The sequence below is a fragment of the Artemia franciscana genome, chromosome 1 (assembly GCF_032884065.1).
Source record: "Artemia franciscana chromosome 1, ASM3288406v1, whole genome shotgun sequence".
Lineage (NCBI taxonomy): Eukaryota > Metazoa > Arthropoda > Branchiopoda > Anostraca > Artemiidae > Artemia > Artemia franciscana.
Window position 1 is genome coordinate 52,975,768 of NC_088863.1, and position 26,823 is coordinate 53,002,590.

The 26,823-nt window shown below is 35.0% G+C and overlaps 1 protein-coding gene across 1 annotated transcript in view; it reads left to right on the top strand.

Annotated features, from left to right (window-relative positions):
• Positions 1 to 26,823, top strand: part of LOC136031330 (arginyl-tRNA--protein transferase 1-like) — an 88,131-nt gene that overhangs the window by 50,012 nt on the left and 11,296 nt on the right. Inside the window, exons 4-5 of the mRNA XM_065710816.1 lie at positions 9,377 to 9,538; positions 20,621 to 20,802. Coding sequence (XP_065566888.1) covers positions 9,377 to 9,538; positions 20,621 to 20,802 — 344 coding nt within the window. The remainder of the gene's footprint in view (positions 1 to 9,376; positions 9,539 to 20,620; positions 20,803 to 26,823) is intronic.

The window sequence follows — 26,823 nt, forward strand, 5'->3', positions numbered from 1 at the left end:
CAACACCTAGTTGGTGGGGGCGCTTCACGCCCCCCCACAAGCCCCCCCGCGCGCGTAAGTCGTTGCGCGCCATATTAGTTACGCGCCATTGTAGTTGTGTCCCTATGTCCCACCTGTGAATATATATATATATATATATATATATATATATATATATATATATATATATATATATATATATATATATATATATATATATATTTTTAACTACGTAAAACTTGCGAATATACAACATTCTTTGCTGTCCCATTGTCTGTGCATATAAATAGATTGTCAGGTTTACCGACTCTTGAACATGCAACATATAATGGTCAATGGGAAAACAATCCGTATTCAGATCTATACCTCATGATTCTAATGATTGCCCTTGAGCTTTGTTGATGGTGATTGCTAATCGACCATTCCCTGAGTCGCCATCGTCATTTATATATCCCCCTGTGCACCCCGGCGTCCCCTTTGTAGTTATTTCCCTGTGTCCCGGTCGTCATTTATAAATATAGACGTCCACGAAATCAACAATATTGTTTTGAACAAGATTCGAGACCAGGAAGTCCTTTACAAGTCAGTCGACACAGTTTTGGAACCAAATGAAGCGGTTAATTATCCATCTGAATTTTTAAATTCCATAGATCCTTCAGGGTTTACACCACACGTGCTACAACTAAAAATAGGCGTACCAATAATACTTTTAAGAAATATCAACCCACCAAAGCTTTGCAATGGCACGCGACTTGCCGTAAAAAAAAACAATGGAAAACCTAATAGAGGCCACAATCTTGACAGGGCCTTATGAGGGTGAGGCTGTTCTTATTCCTCGCATTCCCATGATTCCAACGGATCTGCTTTTTCAATTTAAAAGATTGCAATTCCCAATTCGATTAGTATTTGCAATCACCATTAACAAAGCTCAAGGTCAATCATTAGAAAAACGTGGTATAGATCTTAATCCTGATTGTTTTTCCCATGGACAATTGTACGTTGCATGTTCGAGGGTCGGTAAACCTGACAATGTATTTATATGCAGCGACAATTGGACAGCGAAGAATGTTGTTTATTCGCAAGTTTTACGCAGTTAATTTGTATTGTATCTATCTATATAAAAACGAGCTATGTGGATGCATGTTTGTTTGTTTGTAAAAAGAGCGTTTGTATATGACGTCATTATTAGTACATACGGCTTTGCATATGCACAGACAATGGGAAAGCCAAGAATGTTGTTTATTCGCAATTTTTGCGTAGTTTGAAACACATATAAATCTATCTATATTCACAGGTGGGACACAGGGACACAACTACAATGGCGCATAACTAATATGGCGCGTAACGACTTACGCGCGCGGGGGGGCTTGGGGGGGCGCGAAGCGCCCCACCAACAAGGTGTTGGGGTGGCGCGAAGCGCCACCCCAACAGCTAGTATATATATATATATATATATATATATATATATATATATATATATATATATATATATATATATATATATAGAAGATAGATATATACTAGAATATATAAAAATAAGTTGTTTGTTTGTGTGTCTGTCGACTGACGTCATGTTTGTCGAAAGACGTCATTATGAGGATTGAGAATTATTCAGTCATGAAGTTATTTGTCGACTGACGTCATGTTGTCAACTGACGAAATTACTGATCGGGACAACGGGACACAAATGACGACCGGGACACAGGGGATATAAATGACGACCGGGACACTCAAAGAGAAACTGGGACACAGGGAATATATATATATATATATATATATATATATATATATATATATATATATATATATATATATATATATATATATATATATATATATATATATAAATGACGACCGGGACACAGGGAATGTTCAAGGGCAATCATTAGAATAATGAGGTATAGATCTGAATACGGATTTGTTTTTCCCATGGACAATTATATGTTGCATGTTCAAGGGTCGGTAAACCTGACAATCTATTTATATGCACAGACAATGGGACAGCGAAGAATGTTGTATGTAATGATGACCGGGACACTCAAAGAGAAATTACAAACTGGGACACCGGGACACAGGGACACAACTACAAAGGGGACGCCGGGGGGCACAGGGGGATATATAAATGACGACGGGGACACAGGGAATGTTCGATTAGCAATCACCATCAACAAAGCTCAAGGGCAATCATTAGAATAATGAGGTATAGATCTGAATACGGATTGTTTTTCCCATGGAAAATTATTTGTTGCATGTTCAAGAGTTGGTAAACCTGACAATCTATTTATATTCACAGACAATGGGACAGCGAATAATGTTGTATATTCGCAAGTTTTACGTAATGAAAAACATATAAATATCTATCTCTATTCACAGGTGGGACACAGGGACACAACTACAATGGCGCGTAACTAACATGGCGCGTACCGAATTACGCGCGGGGGGGGCTCGGGGGGCGCAAGTGCCCACACCTACTAGGTGTTGGGTTGGCGCTAAGCGCCACCCCAACAGCTAGTACTAGAATATGAGTAGCATGAGGAATATGAGTAAAGAGGTGATTTATCTCATAATAATCGAAGAGCAAATTTATCTCATAGCCTACGTTGGTGGAAGTCATTTTCATCAGTTTTTAAATAAAATCTGACTTGAACAAAATATGAAATCTGGCATTAGTTATAACCCCCTGGTGGAATACCAAAAGTAAGAAAAGAGTAAATTTAAAGAGTAGTGAGCAAATTTATCTCATACGCTGGTAGAAGTTGTTTTCATTGGTTTTTAATTAAAATTCTGACTTGAACAAAATATAAAGTCTAGCGTTAGTTATAATCCCCTAATTGAATACTAGATGTAAAAAAAAAAGAGATAAACTAGTCATAATGCGTTAGTTATTTTCTAGGCTATCTCTTATCCATAACTAGTATTTTCTGAATCTCCTAATCCATCACCTTGTGATATCGTAGTGGATGAAGCTACACTTGGAAATAGTAAGGACCGTGGTTCAATCCCTCGTGTTGCAAGTAATTAACAACATACTGCCGATACTTACTGCCGAATCATTAGTCTATAGGAATAATAATGCATTGCACTGCTTTTCTTATTCATTTCTTTGTTGGTGGCTGGATTCATCAATTTAATATTAAATTGATAGCCTTCGGCTCCATCCCAAAAAATGATAGGATATTGTAGGGCATCGTAGCATCGATGAGTTTCAGCAATTCTTAACAACTGAGCGTTTCGCTAATGAAGAATAATATCTCGAGGTAAAAACTGATCACCGACCGTAACGATTGCCATTTCGTCGACAGTTGGAGCATTGTATCTACGCACATGTTGGCCAGGAGGCGTTTTTTCAGCGGAAATAACAATTTTATGCGTATCAGTAGGCATCAAATCGATGGCTGTTTTGAACAGACGCACTAAATTATTATTTTCGTGGAAAAGATGTTGCAATTGGGAAACGATTTTCCTTTCAACGTTGGGAGAAATTTCGCAACGTGCATTCAATTCAGAATTTCTATCACTGATGAAGTACAATGGTAAAAATTTATGATTCTCGCCTGAGAATGGTAGAAGGGACCCTGCTCTATGATAAATTTGCCCTTTTACTTTGAAAGTAGACATAAATTGATCTGGATTTTCGATTTGGGCTCCAAACGACGTCATTTGGAAACATGAGTTATATTTCTGATTTGTGACAAAAAACGCTTAGATTCTGACGTAGTTCCAGTAAGGAAAGTCTTCAATGGCTCTGGTGGTGCAGCCAATAGAGGAAGTTTAACTTTTCCTGAGGCGCAACACATTCCCATCGTTTCACCATTGAATTTCAAGGCCTTGCAATAGGGACAAATTTTAGACATAGTCCCGATTTGAACACATCTACTCAAGCTATAATCATTTGTCCCGGTCGTCATTTGTGTCCCGGTATCCCAGTCTGTAATTTCTCTTTTAGTGTCCCGGTCGTTATTTATATTCCCTCTGTCCCGGTCGTCATTTGTGTCCCGGTCTGTAATTTCTCTTTGAGTGTTTTTTCTTTTTAGTATTTTTTAGTTTTTTACATTTTTTCTTTTTTCAGTTTTCTTTTTCTTCTTTATTTTTCAGCTTCACTATGAAATACATATCGCCGAATCTTTGTTTTTTAACTAAAATCTGGTAGGCATTGATGACCTTATCCAAGTCAAAATCCCAAACCCAATCATCATCGCTATCATTTTCAGTTTTGATATGTTTTGACTCTTGCTGTCCAGGTGGATCTTCATCTAACTGCGCGGTTTTGCGTTCTTTAGCCTCAAGCCTGTTTCCTTGCTGTTCTTTTGATTCCTCGGCACGCTTTCTTTTCTGACATTCTCTATCAGCAGCAAGTTTTTTGGCATAGACTCTTTGAGCATCTTCATCGGCGTTTGCCATTGTAAGTTCATCAGTCATTTTAAACTTAAACATTAATAGATTTCTACGTGAACATATATGTCTTAAATATCTTTAATGACGTCATTGTCATAGCAAAAATGATGACAACTAACTTCATGACGTTAGTCGACACAGAAACATTTTTTTGTAGTTTTTACCTTTTTTAGTTTTTTTCTTCTTTTGTATTAATGCTAAAGCCAAGGTTCAAACCTGGAGCCTCTCGGACCTAGAACCTGAAACATAACGCTTTACCAACTCAGCTACTTCGGCTTGAATACATTCGTTTTGAGCAGCTTCCTCGGGTGTTGCCATTGTAGGTTCTTCAGTCATTTTACAATTAGAAATTTCTCTTTCAACGGTCTTCTTACAATTAAAAATTTGTCTTTGAACGATATTCTTAAATACCTGTGTCCTGGTCGTCATTTATATTCCCTGTGTCCCGGTCGTCATTTGTGTCCCGGTCTGTAATTTCTCTTTGAGTGTTTTTTCTTTTTAGTATTTTTTAGTTTTTTACATTTTTTCTTTTTTCAGTTTTCTTTTTCTTCTTTATTTTTCAGCTTCACTATGAAATACATATCGCCTAACCTTTGTTTTTTTAACTAAAATCTGGTAGGCATTGATGACCTTATCCAAGTCAAAATCCCAAACCCAATCATCATCGCTATCATTTTCAGTTTTGATATGTTTTGACTCTCGCTGTCCAGGTGGATCTTCATCTAACTGCGCGGTTTTGCGTTCTTTAGCCTCAAGGCCTGTTTCCTTGCTGTTCTTTTGATTCTCGGCACGCTTTCTTTTCTGATTTTCTCTATCAGCAGCAAGTTTTTTGGCATAGACTCTTTGAGCATCTTCATCGGCTTTTGCCATTGCAAGTTCATCAGTCATTTTAAACTTAAACATTAATAGATTTCTACGTGAACATATATGTCTTAAATATCTTTAATGACGTCACCGTTATAACAAAAATGACGACGACTAACTTCATGACGTCAGTCGACACAAAAACATGACGTCACCTGACAGACAGACACACAGATAGACAACTATATATATATATATATATATATATATATATATATATATATATATATATATATATATATGTATATATATATATATATATATATATATATATATATATATATATATATATATATATATATATATATATATATATATATATATTATATATATATATATATATAAATAAATAAGTTGTGTGTCTGTTGCCATTGTAGGCTCTTCAGTCATTTTACAATTAAACATTTTTCCGTCCACAATCTTCTTACAATTAAGAATTTGTCTAGAACGATTTTCTTAAATACTTTTAATGACCTCATCGTCATAACGAACATGACGACAACTAACTTCATTACGACATGACGACATGATGACATGACGTAACTCGAAAGTTGTGTGTCTGTTGCCCTTGTAGGTTCTTCAGTCATTTTACGATTAAATATTTTTCCGTCCACGATCTTCTTGCAATTAAAAATTTGTCTTTGAACGATTTTCTTAAATACTTTTAATGACGTCATCGTCATAACAAACATGACGACAACTGATGACATGACGTCACTCGACAGACAGACAGACAGACATAACACACAAACAACTTATTTTTATATATATAGATATATGTTTTTGACTACGTAAAACTTGCGAATATACAACATTCTTTGCTGTCCCATTGTCTGTGCATATAAATAGATTGTCAGGTTTACCGACTCTTGAACATGCAACATATAATGGTCCATGGGAAAACAATCCGTATTCAGATCTATACCTCATGATTCTAATGATTGCCCTTGAGCTTTGTTGATGGTGATTGCTAATCGACCATTCCCTGTGTCGCCGTCGTCATTTATATATCCCCCTGTCCCCCCGGCGTCCCCTTGGTAGTTGTGTCCCTGTGTCCTGGTCGTCATTTATATTCCCTGTTTCCCGGTCGTTATTTGTGTCCCGGTGTCCCAGTCTGTGATTTCTCTTTGAGTGTCCTGGGCGTCATTTATATTCCTTGTTTCCCGATGTCCCGGTCGTCATTTATATCCCCCTGTGCCCCCCGGCGTCCCCGTTGTAGTTGTGTCCCTTTGTCCCGGTCGTCATTTATATTCCCTGTGTCCCGGTCGTCATTTGTGTCCCTGTGTCCCGTCTGTATATACATTCGTTTTTTTAGTTTTGTTTTTCTCCTTTATTTTTCATTTTTTTCCTTTTTTATTTTTTTTTCTTTTTTAGTTTTTTTAGTTTTTTAGCTTTTTTATTTTTGTATTAGTTTTTAGTTGTTTTTAGTTTTTTTGTAGTTTTTACCTTTTTTTAGTTTTTTTAGTTTTTTTTTTACTTATGTCCTGGTCGTCATTTATACTCCCTGTGTCCCGGTCGTCATTTGTGTCCCGGTGCTTTGCTGATGGTGATTGCTAATCGAACATTCCTTTTGTCTCGGTCGCTTTCTATTTGAGTGTCGTCATTTATATTCCCTTTGTACCGGTGTCCCGGTCGTCATTTGTGTCCCGATGTCCCGGTCTGTAATTTCGTCAGTTGAAAACATGACGTCAGTCGACACACAAACATTACGTCACCCGACAGACAGACCCACACACACAAAGACAACTTATATATATATATATATATATATATATATATATATATATATATATATATATATATATATATATATATATATATATATATATATATATATATATATATATATATATATATATATCTATATATATAAAAATAAGTTGTCTGTCTGTGGATGGATGGATGGATGGGTCAGGTGACGTCACCTGAAAAAACTGGATCAGGTGACGTCAAAACTGAAAAAACTAAAAAAGGCAAAAACTACAAAAAAAAACTAAAAACTAATAAAAAAGCTAAAAAACTAAAAAAACTAAAAAAAGGCAAAAACTACAAAAAAAACTAAAAACTAATAAAAAAAAATAAAAAAGCTAAAAAACTAAAAAAACTAAAAAAAAGATAAAAAACTAAAAAAACTAAAAACTAAAAAAAAAGGAAAAAACTGAAAAATAAGCTAAAATAAAGGTAAAAACCAATAAAAAACTAAAAAAAAAACTGAAAAAACTAAAAAAAATGCAAAAACTACAAAAAAAACTAAAAACTAATAAAAAAAGTAAAAAAGCTAAAAAACTAAAAAAACTAAAAAAACTAAAAAAAGGTAAAAAACTAAAAACAATAAAAAATAAAAAAAAACTAAAAAAAAGGAAAAAACTGAAAAATAAGCTAAAATAAATGACGACACTCAAAGAGAAAGCGACCAGGACAAAAGGAATGTTCGATTAGCAATCAACAAAGCACCGGGACACAGGGAGTATAAATGACGACCAGGACATAAGTAAAAAAAAAAATTAACAAAACTAAAAAGAAGGTAAAAACTACAAAAAAACTAAAAAGAAAAAAAAAACTAAAAACTAATAAAAAAACTAAAAAATCTAAAAATCTAAATAAACTAAAAAAGAAAAAAAAAGGAAAAAAATAAAGGAGAAAAACAAAACTAAAAAACGAATGTATATACAGACCGGTACACCGGGATACAAATGACGACCGGGACACAGGGAATATAAATGACGACCGGGACACAGGGACACAACTACAACGGGGACACCGGGGGAAACAGGGGGGATATAAATGACAACCGGGACAAAAAAACTAAAAAGAAAAAAAAACTAAAAACTAATAAAAAAAACTAAAAAATCTAAAAATCTAAATAAGCTAAAAAAGAAAAAAGGAAAAAAATAAAGGAGAAAAACAAAACTAAAAAACGAATGTATATACAGACCGGGACACCGGGATACAAATGACGACCGGGACACAGGGAATATAAATGACGACCGGGACACAGGGACACAACTACAACGGGGACATCGGGGGAAACAGGGGGATGTAAATGACGACCGGGACACCGGGACAGGGAATGGTCGATTAGCAATCACCATCAACAAAGCTCAAGGGCAATCATTAGAATCATGAGGTATAGATCTGAATACAGATTGTTTTCCCATGGACCATTATATGTTGCATGTTCAAGAGTCGGTAAACCTGACAATCTATTTATATGCAAAGACAATGGGACAGCAAAGAATGTTGTATATTCGCAAGTTTTACGTAGTTAAAACCATATATATATATATATATATATATATATATATATATATATATATATATATATATCTATATTCACAGGTGGGACATAGGGACACAACTACAATGGCGCGTAACTATTATGGCGCGTAACGACTTACGCGCGCGGGGGAGCTTGGGGGGGGGGCGCGAAGCGCCCCCACCAACTAGGTGTTGGGGTGGCGCGAAGCGCCACCCCAACAGCTAGTATAATATATATATATATATATATATATATATATATATATATATATATATATATATATATATATATATATATATATATATATATATATATATATATATATATATATATATATATATATATATAGACCAAGGGAGTTAAGGAGTAGACCAAGCTACAAAATAACTTGGGCTTCACTTTTTACGCGTTTTATAAAAAGAAAAAAACTAATTGGATTTAAAGTAGCAAACGGCGTTTTTTTTCCAAAACGCAATAAACACAATTTGTCAAGATAAAACATGGTCAACCATAAAAAACCTATCTCATGCTTACGACCCATAGATATAAGCTTTTCGATCCAGTAACAGAAAGTCAGACTTTATGCCAAACTTGGTGATGCCAAACTTGGATCTATTCTTCTAGCCCTGCTTATATTTGAAGTTCCGGAAAAAATATTATGAATTTCGTCTCAGCAATACTTTCATCAGGGATAAATGAATGCAATATTAAACACAACCTATCGCAATTAGTCCTTTAATACTATTTAGACTGAAAAATCCTGCCATAATTATTCGAGATGAAAATGACTGAAAAATCGCAATGTCAGATTTTTAACAAGTTGATGAAAAAGAAGAAATATAGTTTCAGGCAGTTCATTGCTAGTCATTTTTTTTTTAGATTTCTCTTGTCCAGAGTTCACCAGCGTCTATGGAGTTTCAGGAAACGCTACCTGAGTCGCATGCACTATATGCAAAGTACCAGATGGCTGTACATGGAGACAAACCAAGCGATTGTACAATGAAACATTTTGAGCGGTTCCTTGTCAAATCTCCTTTAAAGGTAAGTACTCTTTTGAAGTACTCTAACAGAAAAGTAATAATTATATATGTTAGACCCTTGGTGCCCACTTTTGAAAGGCCGGAGTTTGTACAAAGTTGGGTATTCGCCTTGTTTTTGATTGTTGCTGTTTAGAAAATTTCGTCAAAGCTGAACTGTGAAACTCCATCTTACAATTTGGCTTACGCTAAATTGTTTTTAACGGGTTAGTACCTGCTGTCATTATGCAAACGTTCTGAATTGACAAAAAAAGACGACAAAGAAGTGCCTAGAGAAACATTCAATTCTAAGTTTGTCTTACGACGAATATTTTATAAATTATGTTAGTTTTGGCAGTTGTAGCAGAATAATGTAGAATTACCTGTTTGGCTGTAGTGCATCAGAAGGGTTGTTTTGCGATGCATCAGTTTACATAAAAATTCAGAGTCAGTTGTTTTTGTTTATTATTGTTAATATTGGAAAATTAATTAAATAAGGTTTTCCCAGGTCTTCTGAATAAAGGAGAGATTTTGAGGATCCAAGATTCAAGATTTTTATTTAAACTTCTTTACAAGACACACAATATAAAAAAAGGGTCAAGCCGGAGACACAAGGTCGATTGACAAAGACCCGGTATAACAATATAGCACACCTATTTGACAGAAAAAAGAAACAAAAACAAATGCATAAAATAAATATAAATAAATCCACGACTCACCACTAGACGGGAACCCACCCACAAAACAACTGACACTCGGCAAATATCAATCCGAAAAACAAAACAAAAACAGTGTGCAAGTGAGGGTGACGGATGACGGGCAACTTATTTGAAGAAAAAAATGTCAATATCAAACAAACAACTATTCACTTTAAGATTTTTTTATCACTGATTCTTGAATTTATTTATAAGGATAGAATGAAGTTGCTTTTTAATATGTGGGAGAGATTTACTGTAGTCAATATATGGTAGATAAAGATGCCATGAACCCATGATCGAGAAATATGGCGAGAACCGTGCTCTCTCAGTGGTTAATTTCAGGTGCTGCATTCTCCATTTATTACGGGTTTCATAAACATGGTCAGGTTGCTCAGGGAAAAAATTTCTCGTACGAAAGTACGAAGGCAGTTCTGAGCGATTATATTTTACCTTGAATAAAAAAGAATGAAGAGTGAATAATTCTGGAACAGGCAAAATATTAGTTAATAAATATATAGTTTCAGTTTTAGATTTATTTGGATAGGAAGAAGGCGACGGTAAATATCTTTGCAAAATTCGAAGAGCCCGATTTTGAAGAGTCTGTATGGGTTTTATATGATATTTGAAAGTTGCTAAATAAATCAGGGGACAATAAGTAAGATGGGAATGCACCAAGGCAAAATAAATGAGTCGTAGAACCTCATAGGGAAAAAAAATGCTGAAGCCTCCTCATTACACCAACTCCTTGGGCGATTTTAACGCGTGATCTATTACAATGTTCTTTATAAGAAAGATTTTCATCAATAGTTATACCAAGATACCGGAGTGAAGTTACCCTTTGAATTCGAATATCTGTAGCCTGATCAATTATAGCTAAAATTCCTTTTGCTTTGTGTCCAAGTCTACTATAAATGATGAATTTCGTTTTGGCGGCATTCAATGACAAAAGATTAGCTTTTAGCCATACAATGAGCTGGGAAAACACGATTTGCAGCTTCTCTTTGACATCATCTTCCTACTTCCCTGCAAGTGTTGCAAGTGTTGGTTTCTGTTGCTGATGGAAGGTCATTTATGCATATTAGGAAGAGCAGTGGTCCCAGAATTGAACCCTGAGGAACGCCAATATTGGGCAATAAGCATGGATCCGAAACTGTTTTATTGATAGTTGTTACTTGGGATCGACCTGTTAGGTAAGATGTGATAAAATCGTGCGCTGGTCCTCGTATCCTGCCATGGCTTAATTTAAACAACTATATTTCGTGACAAATCGTGTCAAATGCCTTCTCAAGATCCAAAAAAATACTTGCCGGAATCATTTTTTTTATCAAGATATTCGTGAATAAATTAGACCATTGTCAGGATAGCGTCCTGCGTACTATGTCCATTTCTAAACCCATACTGATTTTTTGAAAAATAATCATTCGAAATAAGGAAATTATACACTCGATTATAAAAACATCGCTCCATTAATTTAGAAAAACCTGAAAGAATAGATATCGGTCTGTAATTCGTGCAATTGCTCCGGTCATAGCTTTTATACAGTGGTATCACCTTTGCTTTCTTAAATTAATCCGGAAAAGTTCCCGATCTAAATGACAGATTTATCAAATGACACATTACTTTATTAATACTCCGTAAAATAACTTTCACAATGTTCGTAGACAATTCATCAATCCCCGGGGAATTCCCATTTTATAAAAGCTTACCAATATTGGCAAGCTCTTTCTCTGTTACCGGTGTTAAAAACATAGATTTTACAGAAGGCTTTACAAGGTATGTACGATAATCACATTGACCATGGGGCAGGTTATGTTGGAGCTTGTTGGCTACCGATTGTCCAATTGACGCGAAATGCAATTTCATGTAGTTAGCTATTTCTAGCTCCCTTTCAATTATATGACCGTGAGCGTCCTTTATTTCTGATGGTGTAGAAGTTTTGTGTGATCGATTTAAGCTTGAATTGATTAGCTCCCAAATTTTCTTTGGTGACTTACTTACTTCTCTAAAAGAATCAAAATAATTTTTTTTTTTTTAGCAAAATGTATTGTTTTTGAAAGTAGATTTATGTATTTTTTGAAAGTTGTTTTATTTTCTTCGCTTGGGAATGATAACAATTTTTTATAAAGACAGTTTTCTTTGTTTTATTGAGGTCAAAAGGGAGGGCGATATCCACGGTTGAATGGGTTGATTATATTTTCCTTTTCGTGTTTTTACTCTGGGGCATGACTCATCAAAAGCAGCGTTAAATTTTTCGAAAAAATGAGCCATTGCAGAGTTTACGTCTTCAGCATCAAATACACGAGACCAATCGATAATATTGAATTTATCCTTTAAACAGTCCAGATTTTTTTTTATTGATAATCTGTTGTGATATTTCTGGTGCTTTTTTTTGTTTGAAGCTGATATTTCGTATCGGAAATTAACAAAAAATGATCAGAAAAATCCGTTAAAACAACTTGTGAAGACGTGGCTGGTGTTGTTAAAAATATGTTGTCGATGAGAGTTGCACTAGTGAGTGAAACCCGCGTTGGGATTGTACATGAGGGAATCAGTGATTTTGATGTCATTCGAGAAATAAATTCAGTTGTTTGAGTATTTTCATCATTTTTCAGTAAATTTATATTAAAATCCCCCATGACCACAATATCTTTATCGTCTAAAGATGCTTATAAGGATTCCAAAGATTGCAGAAAAAGCGGGATTGGTGCCAACGGAGGCTTATAAACGACACAAATTTGTAATTTCTCGATTCCGGCCCGACATTCAACAGCCAAAATTTTACACAATTTTTCAAGGTCATATTTTTCGAGCTCTGGCAGACGTTTAAAATGCACTCCTTCTTTCAAAAATAACCCGAGGCCACCTTTTCCATGGTTTTCTCTACTTTTTTCAATGAAATTATATCCCGGAATTTTAACATTATGTTTTGTCGCATCACTGATGAATGTTTCACAAACTCCCAAAATATCAATTTGATTTTTTGGCAATAATCTGCTTAGTTCATCAATAGAACTAATTAGTCCCTGTGTGTTTATAAATCCGATTCTCTTCGAATTATCTTCAAGTCTATTTATTTCATCAGGAGAAACATACGATGACGGTTTTATTTCTGAAAAAGTGTTATTTTCTCTTTGGCCAAAAACATTAAAAGTTTCAGAAAGTAGCGAAAGGCTTAGAGGTTTCCCCTTCAAAGCTGCCAGCCTATCGCTTCTCCCTACAACCGCAAACTTAGAATTCATATAAAAAGAGTCGGAAAGATCCTACCTCGTGCCAGCAAGTCCGCGTGACAAGGACCCCGTGCCAATGATGAATCATGAAAAACCTGCCATCCTTCGAGCAAACTTATATTGAGTAGGTATAAATGAACAGAAATAACTGGGGCAAAAATAATGAAGAGAATCTTGAACCAAGCTAGCCTAAGTAACACACGAAAGTAAATAATCAACATCACACAAACACAAAAATGCAAAATATATCAATCACGAGCGGAGTAGGCCTTATTTTCTCACACTAGTCGCCTTTAGTGATCTTACACTTTTTCCCACTGCGACTCTGAATCCGATTTGTATTCAAGCCACAATTTGGCACCTTTTTGCTTCAGGCGTGTAAATTGTACGGATCCATTATCTCGTAATTCCTTACCCTGAGCCAGTAATTCATTTCTCACAGTATTTAATTTGGTCGGCAACTCCGTGCAGATCCGGACCCCTGTTCCTTTCAATTTCGATATTGATCTGAAAATACCTTGAATATATTTTTTTCTGAGAATACTGAGAGGAAAACTGGAGGGGCGGCCGGCTTACGGGTAAACACGTTCGACTTCTGAGACTTTCGGTAGCACTGTAATATTGAACGTTATCCGTGATTTCCATTGTCGATGAAAATAATGTTGACACATTCGCGAAAACTGTCTGTTGCTGTTTTTCTTTTGATAATCCGTGGATGATTAAGTTGAGTTTACGGTCTTTAACTTCCATTTCGAGTAATTTCGCTTCGATTGTATCACATCTCGACTAGTCAAACAAGTTCTCTAGTTCACACGTTGAATGACAAATCAGTATGAAAAAGTATACTGATTTGTTAATGTTAATAAAATATCCAATCTAAGAAAGGTGCGTTGACTTTGAACTCTGAATCAATACTGTTTCTTACCGTTTCTAAAGTGAGGAAAAAATAATTTACATACCTAAGAAAAATCAGAAACCTTTTTTTTTTATACTGAGTACCAAATGAAATATTGCGAAAGGGCTAATTAATTAAATCATCCTAGTCGTGGAGAATGGGTGTTAAATATATCAAGTGGATTGCTTCTCTTACTTGGGTTGTATTATTATTAAAGATTGTTATTGCAGGGGAGATATAAAAAGCAGGATAGCCAAAACACAGGGTGTTTTTTCTGCAGTTGAAAAAAGTTTGGAAGAATAGAAAGATCAGTCTCCAAAATAAAATGCGATCATTTGAAACCACAGTAAAGGCGTCGGTCAAGCATATGGTTTGAAATATTGTGCTTCAAAAAGTTGAGGAAGATATCCTTACTTTTTCCAGCGGAACTATTCAAGGAAGGGTTTAGTACTCGATTTAAATAAAAAGCTCTACGGAAACTGTTGTTCGGTCCCACTTTCTAGGGATAATATCAACAAAAGTTAGTGAGGGTTATGCCATGTTTTACGGATGGAAAATGATAAATTACAAAAAGAGAACGGATTTTCAGGAAGTTGGAACTTGTAGAAGAGGTAAAGGGCAAAACTTCGAACAGAATTGGAAGGGGGATAGGTAGAGCGTGCACCGTTTTGCTGGTATCAAGTCTTTGGTACTTCAATGAGTTGTTTTAGTGATAGTAAATAGCATAATTTCTGTTTGAAAAAGTTTTCCAGTTCACGAAAGAAATAACTGTAGCAATGGGGATTCTTGCAAATGGTGATAGCATGGAATTAACTGGGAGATTATTCAAATTATTCTCCTTGTTGTTCCAAAACGGAATAAATTTTGGTGATAGGTAAAATAGAAGTAACAAAAATTTATATTGTGGTTATATGTATGTATGTTTCAAATTGTATATTGGGGGGGGGAGAACTTGAGTATAATCTTCCTCAGAGTCGACAATAACATTTTTTTTTTCAAGGAGGGGGTTATTTTTTCTTGGTTTTAAAAGCATGGCCAAGAAACTCGATGTGTTAAAATCTGTACTTTTTTTAGTTTTTCTGTAAGCGAAGAAGGAAAAATAACATTTAGAAATCTTTATGGCCCGAAGCAAAGCTTCTTTGGGCTTACAACCCCAATACACATACATATAAAACAATACGAAAAAGAAGAAAAAATAAAAAGAAAAGAAAAGGAAAAGAAAAAAGAAAGAAAGAAGAAGAAGAAAAAATCAATTACCCTGCATTTCAATCGAAACGGATTTACACTTCAAAAGAGACAAAACAAAAAGAAACTAAAACCACCTAACCAGTATCGCCAAAATCAAAACCAACATCTTGGCTCCACTTGAGGTCCACTCAACTATCAAAACCATAAATATTAAGGCAAAATAGCTTTAATTCCCGCCGAAATTCAAGAAAGCTATCCAAGTTTCTCAAAGTCGTAGGTAAACAATTCCATGCATGGGGTCCTAGATGCCGAATAGAGAATTGAGATCTACGAGTAATAGTAAGCGGACGACGAATTATATCGGACTGTCTCGTAGAATGTGTATGAATATCACTTCCTAATTCAAACATACTTTTAAAACATATTGGTAAACAATTTTGAAAATATTTTATATATAAACAGGCTTCGATAAAAAATAATAAGTCCTGCTAAAGGCAAGATTTTGCATTCTATATACCTCTTTTGTACCGAGTCTTTAAAACCTACACCACATAACACTCGAAGCGCTTTATTCTGCAAAACTCGAACACGATCGAGATGAGAAGGAAATGTACTACCCCAAACATTGCAACAATATAGCAGATAAGGATGAATTAAGGAATAATACATTGTTCTTAAAATATCTCTTGGGAAAATATACTGCAACTTTCTTAAAATGCCAACATTCCTAGCGAGTTTAAGACTAATATAATCTATATGTTCTCTAAAGCTGAGACATTCATCAATTAAAACTCCTAGATATTTTGTACAATTCATTCTTAGAATACCCATATCAGCAATATTAAGTCTGTCTATCCAAGGGTAATAATTTGAGCTCCTACCATACAATAAAAAGCAAGATTTACTATAATTCAAATTTAACTTATTAAGCTTCATCCAATTGTGTACAAACTCCAGACAAGAACTAATACGACTCAACAGCTGAATTCCTGTTCGTGCAGCCACAGTTATATGAGTGTCATCCGCAAAGCTGGGAACAATTACTTTTTCCCCCGTCACATCCAATGTCAAGATCATACGAAATCATATTAAAAGCTCTACATATATCATTTATAAAAATTAGAAATAACAGGGGACCAAGAACAGATCCTTGAGGTACTCCAAATTTAACACTACTGACTGAAGAAACATTATCTCCTAGTTGTACATATTGAGTTCTTTCTTTTAAAAACGAGGACAGTAATTCAAGAAATGGTCCTCTAAAACCGTAATTTTCTAATTTGGCAATGAGTATAAAATGGTCAACGCAGTCAAAAGCTTTTACAATATCAAGAAAAACAGAAGCGACTTTCATACCATTATCCAACGCATCATTCACAAAAGTTGTCAAAAATAAAACAGCATGCTCAGTAGATAAACCCTTCCGAAAACCAAATTGATTTGGATTAAAAAATGATTTACTCTCCAAAAATTCAACCATTCTTTTAACTATCAATTTCTCAAACAATCTAGATACTACTGGTAATAAAGAAATGGGCCTATAATTTCCTAGTACATTTTTATCTCCACCTTTATAGACAGGATAACTTTTGCAATTTTAAAACAACTTGGAAACACCCCAGTCCTTAAACATTCATTAAATAAATACACTAAATGACCGGAAATAACAGGGTAAATATACTTTAAAGTTTTAACTGTTACAAAATCAGAGCCTGAAGCTCCAATTTTTAAATTTTTCAATGGTTCAGAAAGCTCAGAAGCGTTGATTGGCTTCAAATACGCTGAAACATCACTTGCATTCGATAAATATTTCTTAAAACTACCTTCATGCTCAGAAATAACTATACTTTGGACCAAATCCTTTCCCACATTAGCAAAATGACGGCACATTCTATCAGCAGTTGTGCTATCATTATGTATACCGTCAGGAAATATACCATCATTATTAGGACTTACAACGGATTTTATAATTTGCCATGTTTTTCTAGGGTTACCTTCACAAGATTTAAATTTATTACGATAGTAATCAGCTTTGGCTTTATGAAGTAGTGTATTTAACTGGTTACTTTAAATCTTGTATTCTGTTTTATCACTTACACTGTTACTAGCTGCACACATTTTGAACAAACACCTTCTTCTAATAATAGCCTTTAAAAGAGCTTGGGTAATCCAGGGTTTCTTTGGAGTTTCTCTACGACGAGTTGCATTTTTACAAATACTACAATCAATCAATAAACTATTTATAATTGAAAACCAGTTTTGAAACTTAGCATTAATATCTAGTTCATTACTATTTAAAAATTCAAAATTACATTTCTCTAACTTTACTTTATAAAGAATGAGCACATTATTATCAATGATCACTTTTTTATATCTATTTTGTGAATTTGAGTTAAGCCTAGTACCTTTACTAAAAAAATTTTGAACACTCAAAAATATCCCAAAATGGTCAGATACTTCATTTATTATCACACTTGCATTATAGTAACTGACATTAGCAAAAATATTATCAATCAACGATGCTGAATTCATAGTAACCCTAGTTGGGACTGTAATCGTAGGCTTCAACCCATAACTCAGCATAATATTTAAAAACTGGCTAACTTCTGTATTAATAAACAGATTCATTAGGTCAATATTGAAATCACCACACACAAATATAGGTAAGTTTCTACTCCTAATCATGTCCAACTGTTCTTCTAGTAACATAAAAAATTCATTAATATTGCTCGACGGAGGTCTATAAACAACAACCAAATAAAACACCTTGGATTTCTTGCTAACCTCTAATACCAAGCTCTCAAATACCATTTCTCTATTAACCCTTAAATCATCTCTTTCTATAGCTAGCAAGTCTTTTCTAATGTAAGCACCCAGTCCACCATGCTGACGAGTCTCCCTATTCTTAAGACACAATCGATAATTACCTATTTCTAATAAACTAGAATTATGATTCTGTAACCAAGTTTCAGTTAGAGCTAATATTTGAATTCCAGAAAACATACATAGTTCATTTAAATATGTTACACTGCTTTGCAGTCCCCGACAATTCAAGTGGAAAACCGTAAGAGAATCATTAGGCATCGATTCAGAAATATCAACCGGGCTAATATAGCGTACTGCTATTTTACTTTCCTCTACAACAAAATCATCAATCCCTCTACTTTCATCTATTATCTCCAAATGGGCCAAATTAAGTGGACTATTCTCAAGTGGACGCAATCTATCAAAATCTACAACCATTTTCAAAATCATTTAAACGGTACTGGTCAAGTGAGAAAAAATCATCATAACTATCCAATATTATTCTTCTCAGTAAATCCCGGGACGAATGAAAGTTAAAAGAGCCCTTAATAACTTCCTTTAAAAAACGGAAATAAATATAACCAACAATAATATGACTGAAATAACTATCCTTAACACAAGCAATAAGTGAATTAAAAGAAAATAGATTAAGAAAATATACAAACAGAAAAAAGATACAAGCAATACTTTTCCTTTCCAATATCGGCCAAGGATGGAATGAGTTGCAAACTAACATAATTCTCAATATTTATTTACCGGATACCTACACAATATACACACACAAATGCACCACACACTCACACTAAAAGGGGGAAAAAAAGGGAAATTATTTACTTTTCTCTTTGACATAAATTAATCTTGACAACAAAAACAACATCTACAAACATACATTTAAAAGAAAAAAATACAAGCAAAGGGAAAAAGAAAAAAGACAAAAAACACAAAACAAAAACAAAAAAAAACATTTACATGGACATACAACATAATTATAATTTCACTGTGGAACACCTCCTAAACACATTGGTTGGCTTATTTCGGGAATTAATTGGTCACATTGATAAACAGCTTTCACTCCATTTGCTCTTTCGACACGAATAACTGGCGGAACGGAAGTGAAAACTAAGAAAAAATAAACGAAAACACAGGAAAAACGCTGATGGAAAATATATTGTAATTTGAAATCTACCAACTGAGTTAAATTCCTTTTGGTAAGTTTCACGCTTAATAATTTTAGCTATTTTTGGAGCTAATAGCTTGTAGCTTGTTAGTTTCAGGCTTTCGGATATCATAATAAAACTATTTGATCGTTAGAATGATTTGATCGTTAGAGTTTCACTCTTGTTTGTTTTGCATACTGTAGCTGTTTTTGTTTATCACCATGTTGATTGAAATGATTAGTGCTTAAACTGTAATATTGATTAAACTGTTGTTTATTGATAATTCGGTGCTTCGGGGATAATGGTTTTGATAGTTTTTAAATATGAGCTATAAAACAGGCGGTGAGGAAAGGAGAAAAGGATGTGCTGGAATGTTTTTCATAGAAATTTTTCATGCGTAATTCTGTGCAGGCAATTTCGTGATGAAATACCGTAATGCCATAATAATAAAACTCCCCCCAATGACTCTGGATCCGTCGGGATTTAAAATAAGAGACCTGAGTTACGAGGTCCTTCTAAATATGAAATGTCATTAAGGTCCGATCACTCCTTCGTAAGTTAAAAATACCTAATGTTTTCCAATTTTTCCGAATTAACAGTCCCCTCCAATTCATGACGTCCCAACTTCATGAGCGGGCTGGTTCGAGGTCACCCAGTATGCATAAATACTGGTCTCTGCAATATTTTTGCTAAATAGGCTGAATGGGGGTAAGCGAAAGCCTGAAATCCCCAAGCGAGACTGGAGTGGCGTTTTTTTTTTTGGAGTGGCAGGAGATAGCTGCGATTCCTTGGAGACTCTTAGCAGGGAAGAATAGTGGAGTGTTTTTTCGGCCTCAGGCAGCTTAACGCTGCTGATCACTGCTACACTGCCGATCACACTTAACGCTGCTGATGTCGTTGTAATAATTATAACTAATGTTACTATTGTGCTGATTTTGTTTTGTTCTAGATTTTTTCATTTAATAATGTTTTTTTTTTGTTGATTGAAATTAAAATAAATTTTCCTTTTTTTTCAGTTGCCTTCTTATTTAATGCAGCTGAAGGTTTTGAGGAAAGTTATAAATTTACGTGTTCGTTCTTCCTTCTATCTTTTGTTCTTGAGCGTACATTGGATGCTATAATTTTTTTCTGTTTTAGCCAGTCAAAGGCAGTGATGAATCCCTGAGAATGTGTGGCTCGTACCATCAACATTACAGATTAGACGGGAAATTGATTGCGGTCGGAGTCATCGATATTTTACCTCGTTGTGTTTCTAGTGTTTATTTCTACTATGATACAGAATATCAATTCTTATCCCTTGGGACTTATGGTTCATTGCGGTAAGATTTTGGATCATATACATATATAGAGTTTCCCATATAAAGCATAACAAATCAATATGATGAAATCCAAGCACTGTAGGTGGACATATTTATGCAATGTTGATTTGCCTTAATATAGAAAGTAGTTAAATGACTTGAAGAGTGGAGAAGATTCTCCCTTCAGGGAGAACTTGGGGCAAAGTCAGAATTTCAAATGAAACCCTTATATATATATATATATATATATATATATATATATATATATATAGCTGTTTTGAGGAAACACCTAGTTGGTGGGGGCGCTTCGCGCCCCCCCCCCCAAGCCCCCCCGCGCGCGTAAGTCGTTACGCGCCATATTAGTTACGCGCCATTGTAGTTGTGTCCCTATGTCCCACCTGTGAATATAGATATATATATATATATATATATATATATATATATATATATATATATATATATATATGTTTTTAACTACGTAAAACTTCCGAATATACAACATTCTTTGCTGTCCCATTGTCTGTGCATATAAATAGATTGTCAGGTTTACCGACTTTTGAACATGCAACATATAATGGTCCATGGGAAAACAATCCGTATTCAGATCTATACCTCATGATTCTAATGATTGCCCTTGAGCTTTGTTGATGGTGATTGCTAATCGACCATTCCCTGTCCCGGTGTCCCGGTCGTCATTTATATCCCCCTGTGCCCCCCGGCGTCCCCGTTGTAGTTGTGTCCCTGTGTCCCGGTCGTCATTTATATTCCCTGTGTCCCGGTCGTCATTTGTATCCCGGTGTCCCGGTCTGTATATACATTCGTTTTTTAGTTTTGTTTTTCTCCTTTATTTTTTTCCTTTTTTATTTTTTTTTCTTTTTTAGTTTATTTAGATTTTTAGAATTTTTAGTTTTTTTATTAGTTTTTATTTTTTTTTTTCTTTTTAGTTTTTTTGTAGTTTTTACCTTCTTTTTAGTTTTTTTAGTTTTTTTTTTTACTTATGTCCTGGTCGTCATTTATACTCCCTGTGTCCCGGTGCTTTGTTGATTGCTAATCGAACATTCCTTTTGTCCCGGTCGCTTTCTCTTTGAGTGTCGTCATTTATTTTTTTCTTTTTTAGTTCTTTTAGTTTTTACCTTTTTTAGGTTTTTTTAGTTTTTTAGATGAAAATTTTTTTTAGTTTTTTTCCTTTTTTTCTTTTTAGTTTTTTATTGGTTTTTACCTTTTTTTTAGCTTTTTTAGTTTTTTTTCGTTTTTTCTTTTTACTTTTTTTTTAGTTTTTATCTTTTTTATGTTTTTTTATTTTTATTCTTAATTTTATTAGTTTTCTTTTTCTCTTCCATTTTTCAGTTTTTTCCTTTTTTTAGTTTTTTTTTTAGTTTTTAGTTTTTTTTAGTTTTTTACCTTTTTTTATTTTTTTTAGTTTTTTTAGTTTTTTAGCTTTTTTATTTTTTTATTAGTTTTTAGTTTTTTTGTATTTTTTGCCTTTTTTTAGTTTTTTCAGTTTTTTTTTTTAGTTTTTAGTTTTTTACCTTTTTTAGCCTAACCAGGATTTGAACCTGGGACCTTCATTCTCCGTTCTGACACCCTCTCTCACCGAGTTACTACTCCAGCATGTTCATTTTGGTGTTTCAAATGGTATATTATTAACCAAATTAATGTGTTTTACAATATACTAAGCATCGTCATAACAAAACAAAAATGACGACAACTAATTTCATGACGTCAGCCGACACAGAAACATGACGTCACCTGATCCACAGACAGACAGACAGACAACTTATTTTTATATATATAGATATATAGATATATATATATATATATATATATATATATATATATATATATATATATATATATTTAGTATTTTAAGTTTTTAAGTATTTAAATGTTTAAGTGAAAGTGACGATGCTGCCTCAGCGCTGAATACCTGTCTTAGATCTAGTTTTAATTTAACTGGCTTTACTGAATGTCAATTAACTGTTTAATACATATACTAATCTTCATTTCTGAAATTCCTAATAATTCCGAATTAAAATATATATATATAAATCCCCTTAAACATTCCCAGAAAGCTTCATGTCATTATCCTTAGCCTTAGTAGTAGTAGCAATTATACCATTAGTAGTAGGTTTTACATAGCACCTTTTGTTTTTTTTTACATCACCCCCTTCATACCCTGAAAGCCTCAACTTAATACCATAAGAAATTCCTTTAACTTTGCTGATACGTCCCTTTGACACCCTACATGCAAATAGTGTGTTCTGATTAGGTTCAACTTTCCGCTCAAAATTCCAAAAATTTTACCTCAAAACCCTTATTCTTAGTAGTTGTAGTGCTCGCAACGTAGTAAAAGTAATAATATCCATATACTGCCTTTTGGTCAGCTGAACATCTCCCTCATCATGCCTTGAAAATTTAAATAGAATACTGTTAGCCATTCTTGAGGTATTGCTGATACGCCATGTTTGTTTTGATGTACTTCAACATCCTCATAGACATTCCCTGAAAATTAAAAGAAGTAGCTCAATTAGCTGCGGTAGTAGCAGTATATCAGTAGTGCCTTTTGGTTAGCTCAACATGCCTTGAACGCTCCAACTCATTACTCTATTCCGATTCTGGGAAATTGCTTATGTACTCTTTTGGCAGCCTATATGCAGTTGTTGTTTTGATTTAGTTAAATAAAAATATATTCGCAAATTTGATGGCAGGCCGTTAAGCCTCTACAAAACAAAAATCTTAATTTGCATTTCTTCTAAATTTGCATAAGGAGAAAATGTCACTTGAATAATATTCATCAACTTCCTTCTTGAATGTCCGTAGGTTTGTGGAGCAGATTACTCTTTCTGGTAAGTTGTTCCAATGCTGAACAACTTGGTTGCCGAAAGTCCATCGGCCCATGTCCTTGTAAAAACGTTCCATACTCACTTTGTACTGATGTCCTCGGAGATGATTTTTATTGAACTGCACGATTCTCTGGGCTGGTACGTTATCATAGGCTCCATTGCAGAGCTTGTACATTTCAATAAGATCACCACGATGGAATCTATATGCGAGGGTTGGGATTTCAAGCTTTCTAAGCCGCTCTTCGTAGGGAAGGAAGCGTAACCTGGGAGAGAATTTAGTTATCCTCCTCTGAACATTTTCGAGAGCATCTATGCCCTTGTTGTAGTATGGTCTTGTAGAATAATGTCCATACTCGAGAATCGGGCGGACAAGGGACTTATAGAGCGTAGCAAGCATTTTGTCATCCTCGCACGAGAAGTTTCTTCTGATCATACCAGCAACTTTGGAAGCCTTCTTGACGACAGCTTCATAGTGGCTACTGAAGTTCAGTTCAGAATCCACTAAGATGCCTAGGTCTCTTTCTTCTCTACTAAGAGTGAGTGCAGTGGAACCAAGAAAGTATGAGGACGAAAAGTTTTGTGGACCCAGAGTCAGGATATGACTTTTCTGGGTATTGATTTCCATGATCCACTTCCTCATCCAGTCATCGATTCGTTGGAGATCCGCCTGCAGGTGGTGAATGTCTTCACATGACGAGATGACGCGATAGAGCTTTGTGTCGTCCGCGTAGAGAAGGATGTCAGATTTGATGACCTCAACTAGGTCGTTGATGTAGAGATTAAACAGAAGGGGGCCGAGAATTGACCCCTGGGGTACTCCGCTAAGAACTTCTTCTTCGGCATTGCTGAGACAACCTTCTACGCACACAACTTGCTTTCTGTCAGTTAAGAAGTCCGTAATCCATTGAAGAAGACTGAATGAGGACCCGGATGATGAGAGACCGTATTTCCTGAGCTTCTTGACGAGACGCTTATGGGGAACTTTGTCAAAGGCTTTCTTGAGATCCAAGGAATAAATTGTTCTTCCATTGAGGCTACAATCTTAGTGAACCTTGTGTAAATGGTGTCTAACGACTCCAACCCACTGAATTCTTCAGTCCAGTTGACATCCGAAAGCTCTCTTCTCATAGCAACGTAATCTCCCTTGTAGTAGTTACGTTTCAGTGCCACACGTGTCCTCAAAACCTCCGTTTCCAAGCTAAACACAATTACCGAGTGATCCGATTTACCGATTGGTGACAACTGCTTAATATCTGATACCAGGTCTCCATCGCTTACTAGTAACAAGTCGAGGATACTTGGTGTGTCAGATCCCCGCATCCTTGTTGGCTCAGATATTAGCTGCTCTAGAAAGTGTTCGTTAATAACGTCCAAGAATTTACTCGTCAAGCTTGCGGTAGATTCCGTGGTGTATCGCCTATTCCAGTCTATCTTAGGGAGATTGAAATCTCCTATAATAGCAAGCTTTTGGTTGGTGTTCTTAGCGAATGCTGCTATTTGCGAGAACAGAGCTTCGTCGGATGTGTCAGTGTTGTTGGGGCTACGATAACAGATCCCAAGAACAGTGTCGCTGGTCGTTTTAGTTCTGAGTTCTTCTGAGTTCTGAGTTCTTTATTTAACATTAAAATCCATAAACAAAAAAATTACTTCAAGACAATCTCCCCCATAAGGCTCCATGGCCGGGAAAGAACAGGGGAGAAAAAAATACCAACAACAAAAAATATAAACAAAAACCAAAAATTGAGTCGCCCACCTTAATAATCTCCAAAAAAATGACAAGCAAGGCAGGGAGTAGCACATGATTTCACCAACTCAATTAAATACCCAACTCAATCCAGAGACATCAACTCCAAGGGAAACCGGAATAAAAAATAAAGACAAAAAAAAAAAAACAAACAAAATTATTTACTAGCTAGAAAATCTCTAACATAATTTTTGAACATACCAAACGAGTGGCAGCTTCGTACGAACTCTGGGAGCGTGTTCCAGATCCTGTTGCAAGCTGTCAGAGGGTTGAAGTCAGACCTCACTGACGGTGTGTGAAGAACCAGTAAATTGTTGGAACTGCGGAGATGATAAGTCGATTGATCAGAAACAAAAGATATATTATTACATAGGACAGCAGGAAGATGGCCGTGCAACTGTAAAAAAACGAAAGAAGAACAAGAAAGAAAATAGAGAGATTTCAAATCAAGCAAGGGTTTAAGTGAAAAACGGTTAGTTTCCTGAATAAGAGTCCTTGCTTTATCATAAAGTTTTGAAAGTGGCTTCAGAGACGAGGGAAAAGTTGACATCCAAATAACAGAACAATATGAAACATAAGACTGAACTAGGCTGCAGAACAAGAGTCTAAGAATCGACCCTGGAAATATCTATTTGAGCTTTCTAAGGATTCCAAGACTCCTGGAGACTTTCATTTTAATCAGGTCAATATGATACTTGAACGAAAGATTTTCGTCAAGCAAGATGCCTAGGAATCGAACGTAACGATCCTTAGGTCTACTTAGAGAACCTCTTGATACATTTATTTCATTTAAATCAGCGCAAGCCTTTGAGACTCTGGAGAAAATGACAAAACATGACTTTTCGACATTTAAGGCAAGATAATTTACATCAAACCACTGGATAACTCTTTCAAAAAGGGCTATCATCCTAGAACGAAGATCAGACTCAGTTCTACCGGTTGTGCCAAGAGTACTGTCATCAGCAAAAGCAATAAGTGTATCCGATAAGGACAAACTCTTGTCACAGCTAGTAACGGATACTGGTTGACAAAGACGACAGCAAATGGTAGGTTTTAAATTTTTAACCGCATTAATCAGGTCATTGACGTAGATTAAAAAGAGTATCGGCCCAATGACAGATCCTTTTGGAACGCCAAACTCTATTCCAGAAGGATTAGAAAAGTCCGGATGAACCGAGATGACTCGACCAGATAAATATGATAGAAACCATGAATAAGCATTCCCTCTTATACCAATACGGGACATCTTCAGAAGAAGAATCTTGTGTGTTAATGAGTCAAACGCTTTTCGAACATCAAGAAAAAGAGCAGCAGGTATCAAACCAGAGTCAAGAGCTGAATTTAAATAATTCAAGAGAGTTGCACATGCATGCTCAGTTGAATGTTTGGCCCTAAAACCAAACTGAAAATCATGAAAAAAGAGTTTAGAATTAAGAAAATCAAGAAGTCGAGAAA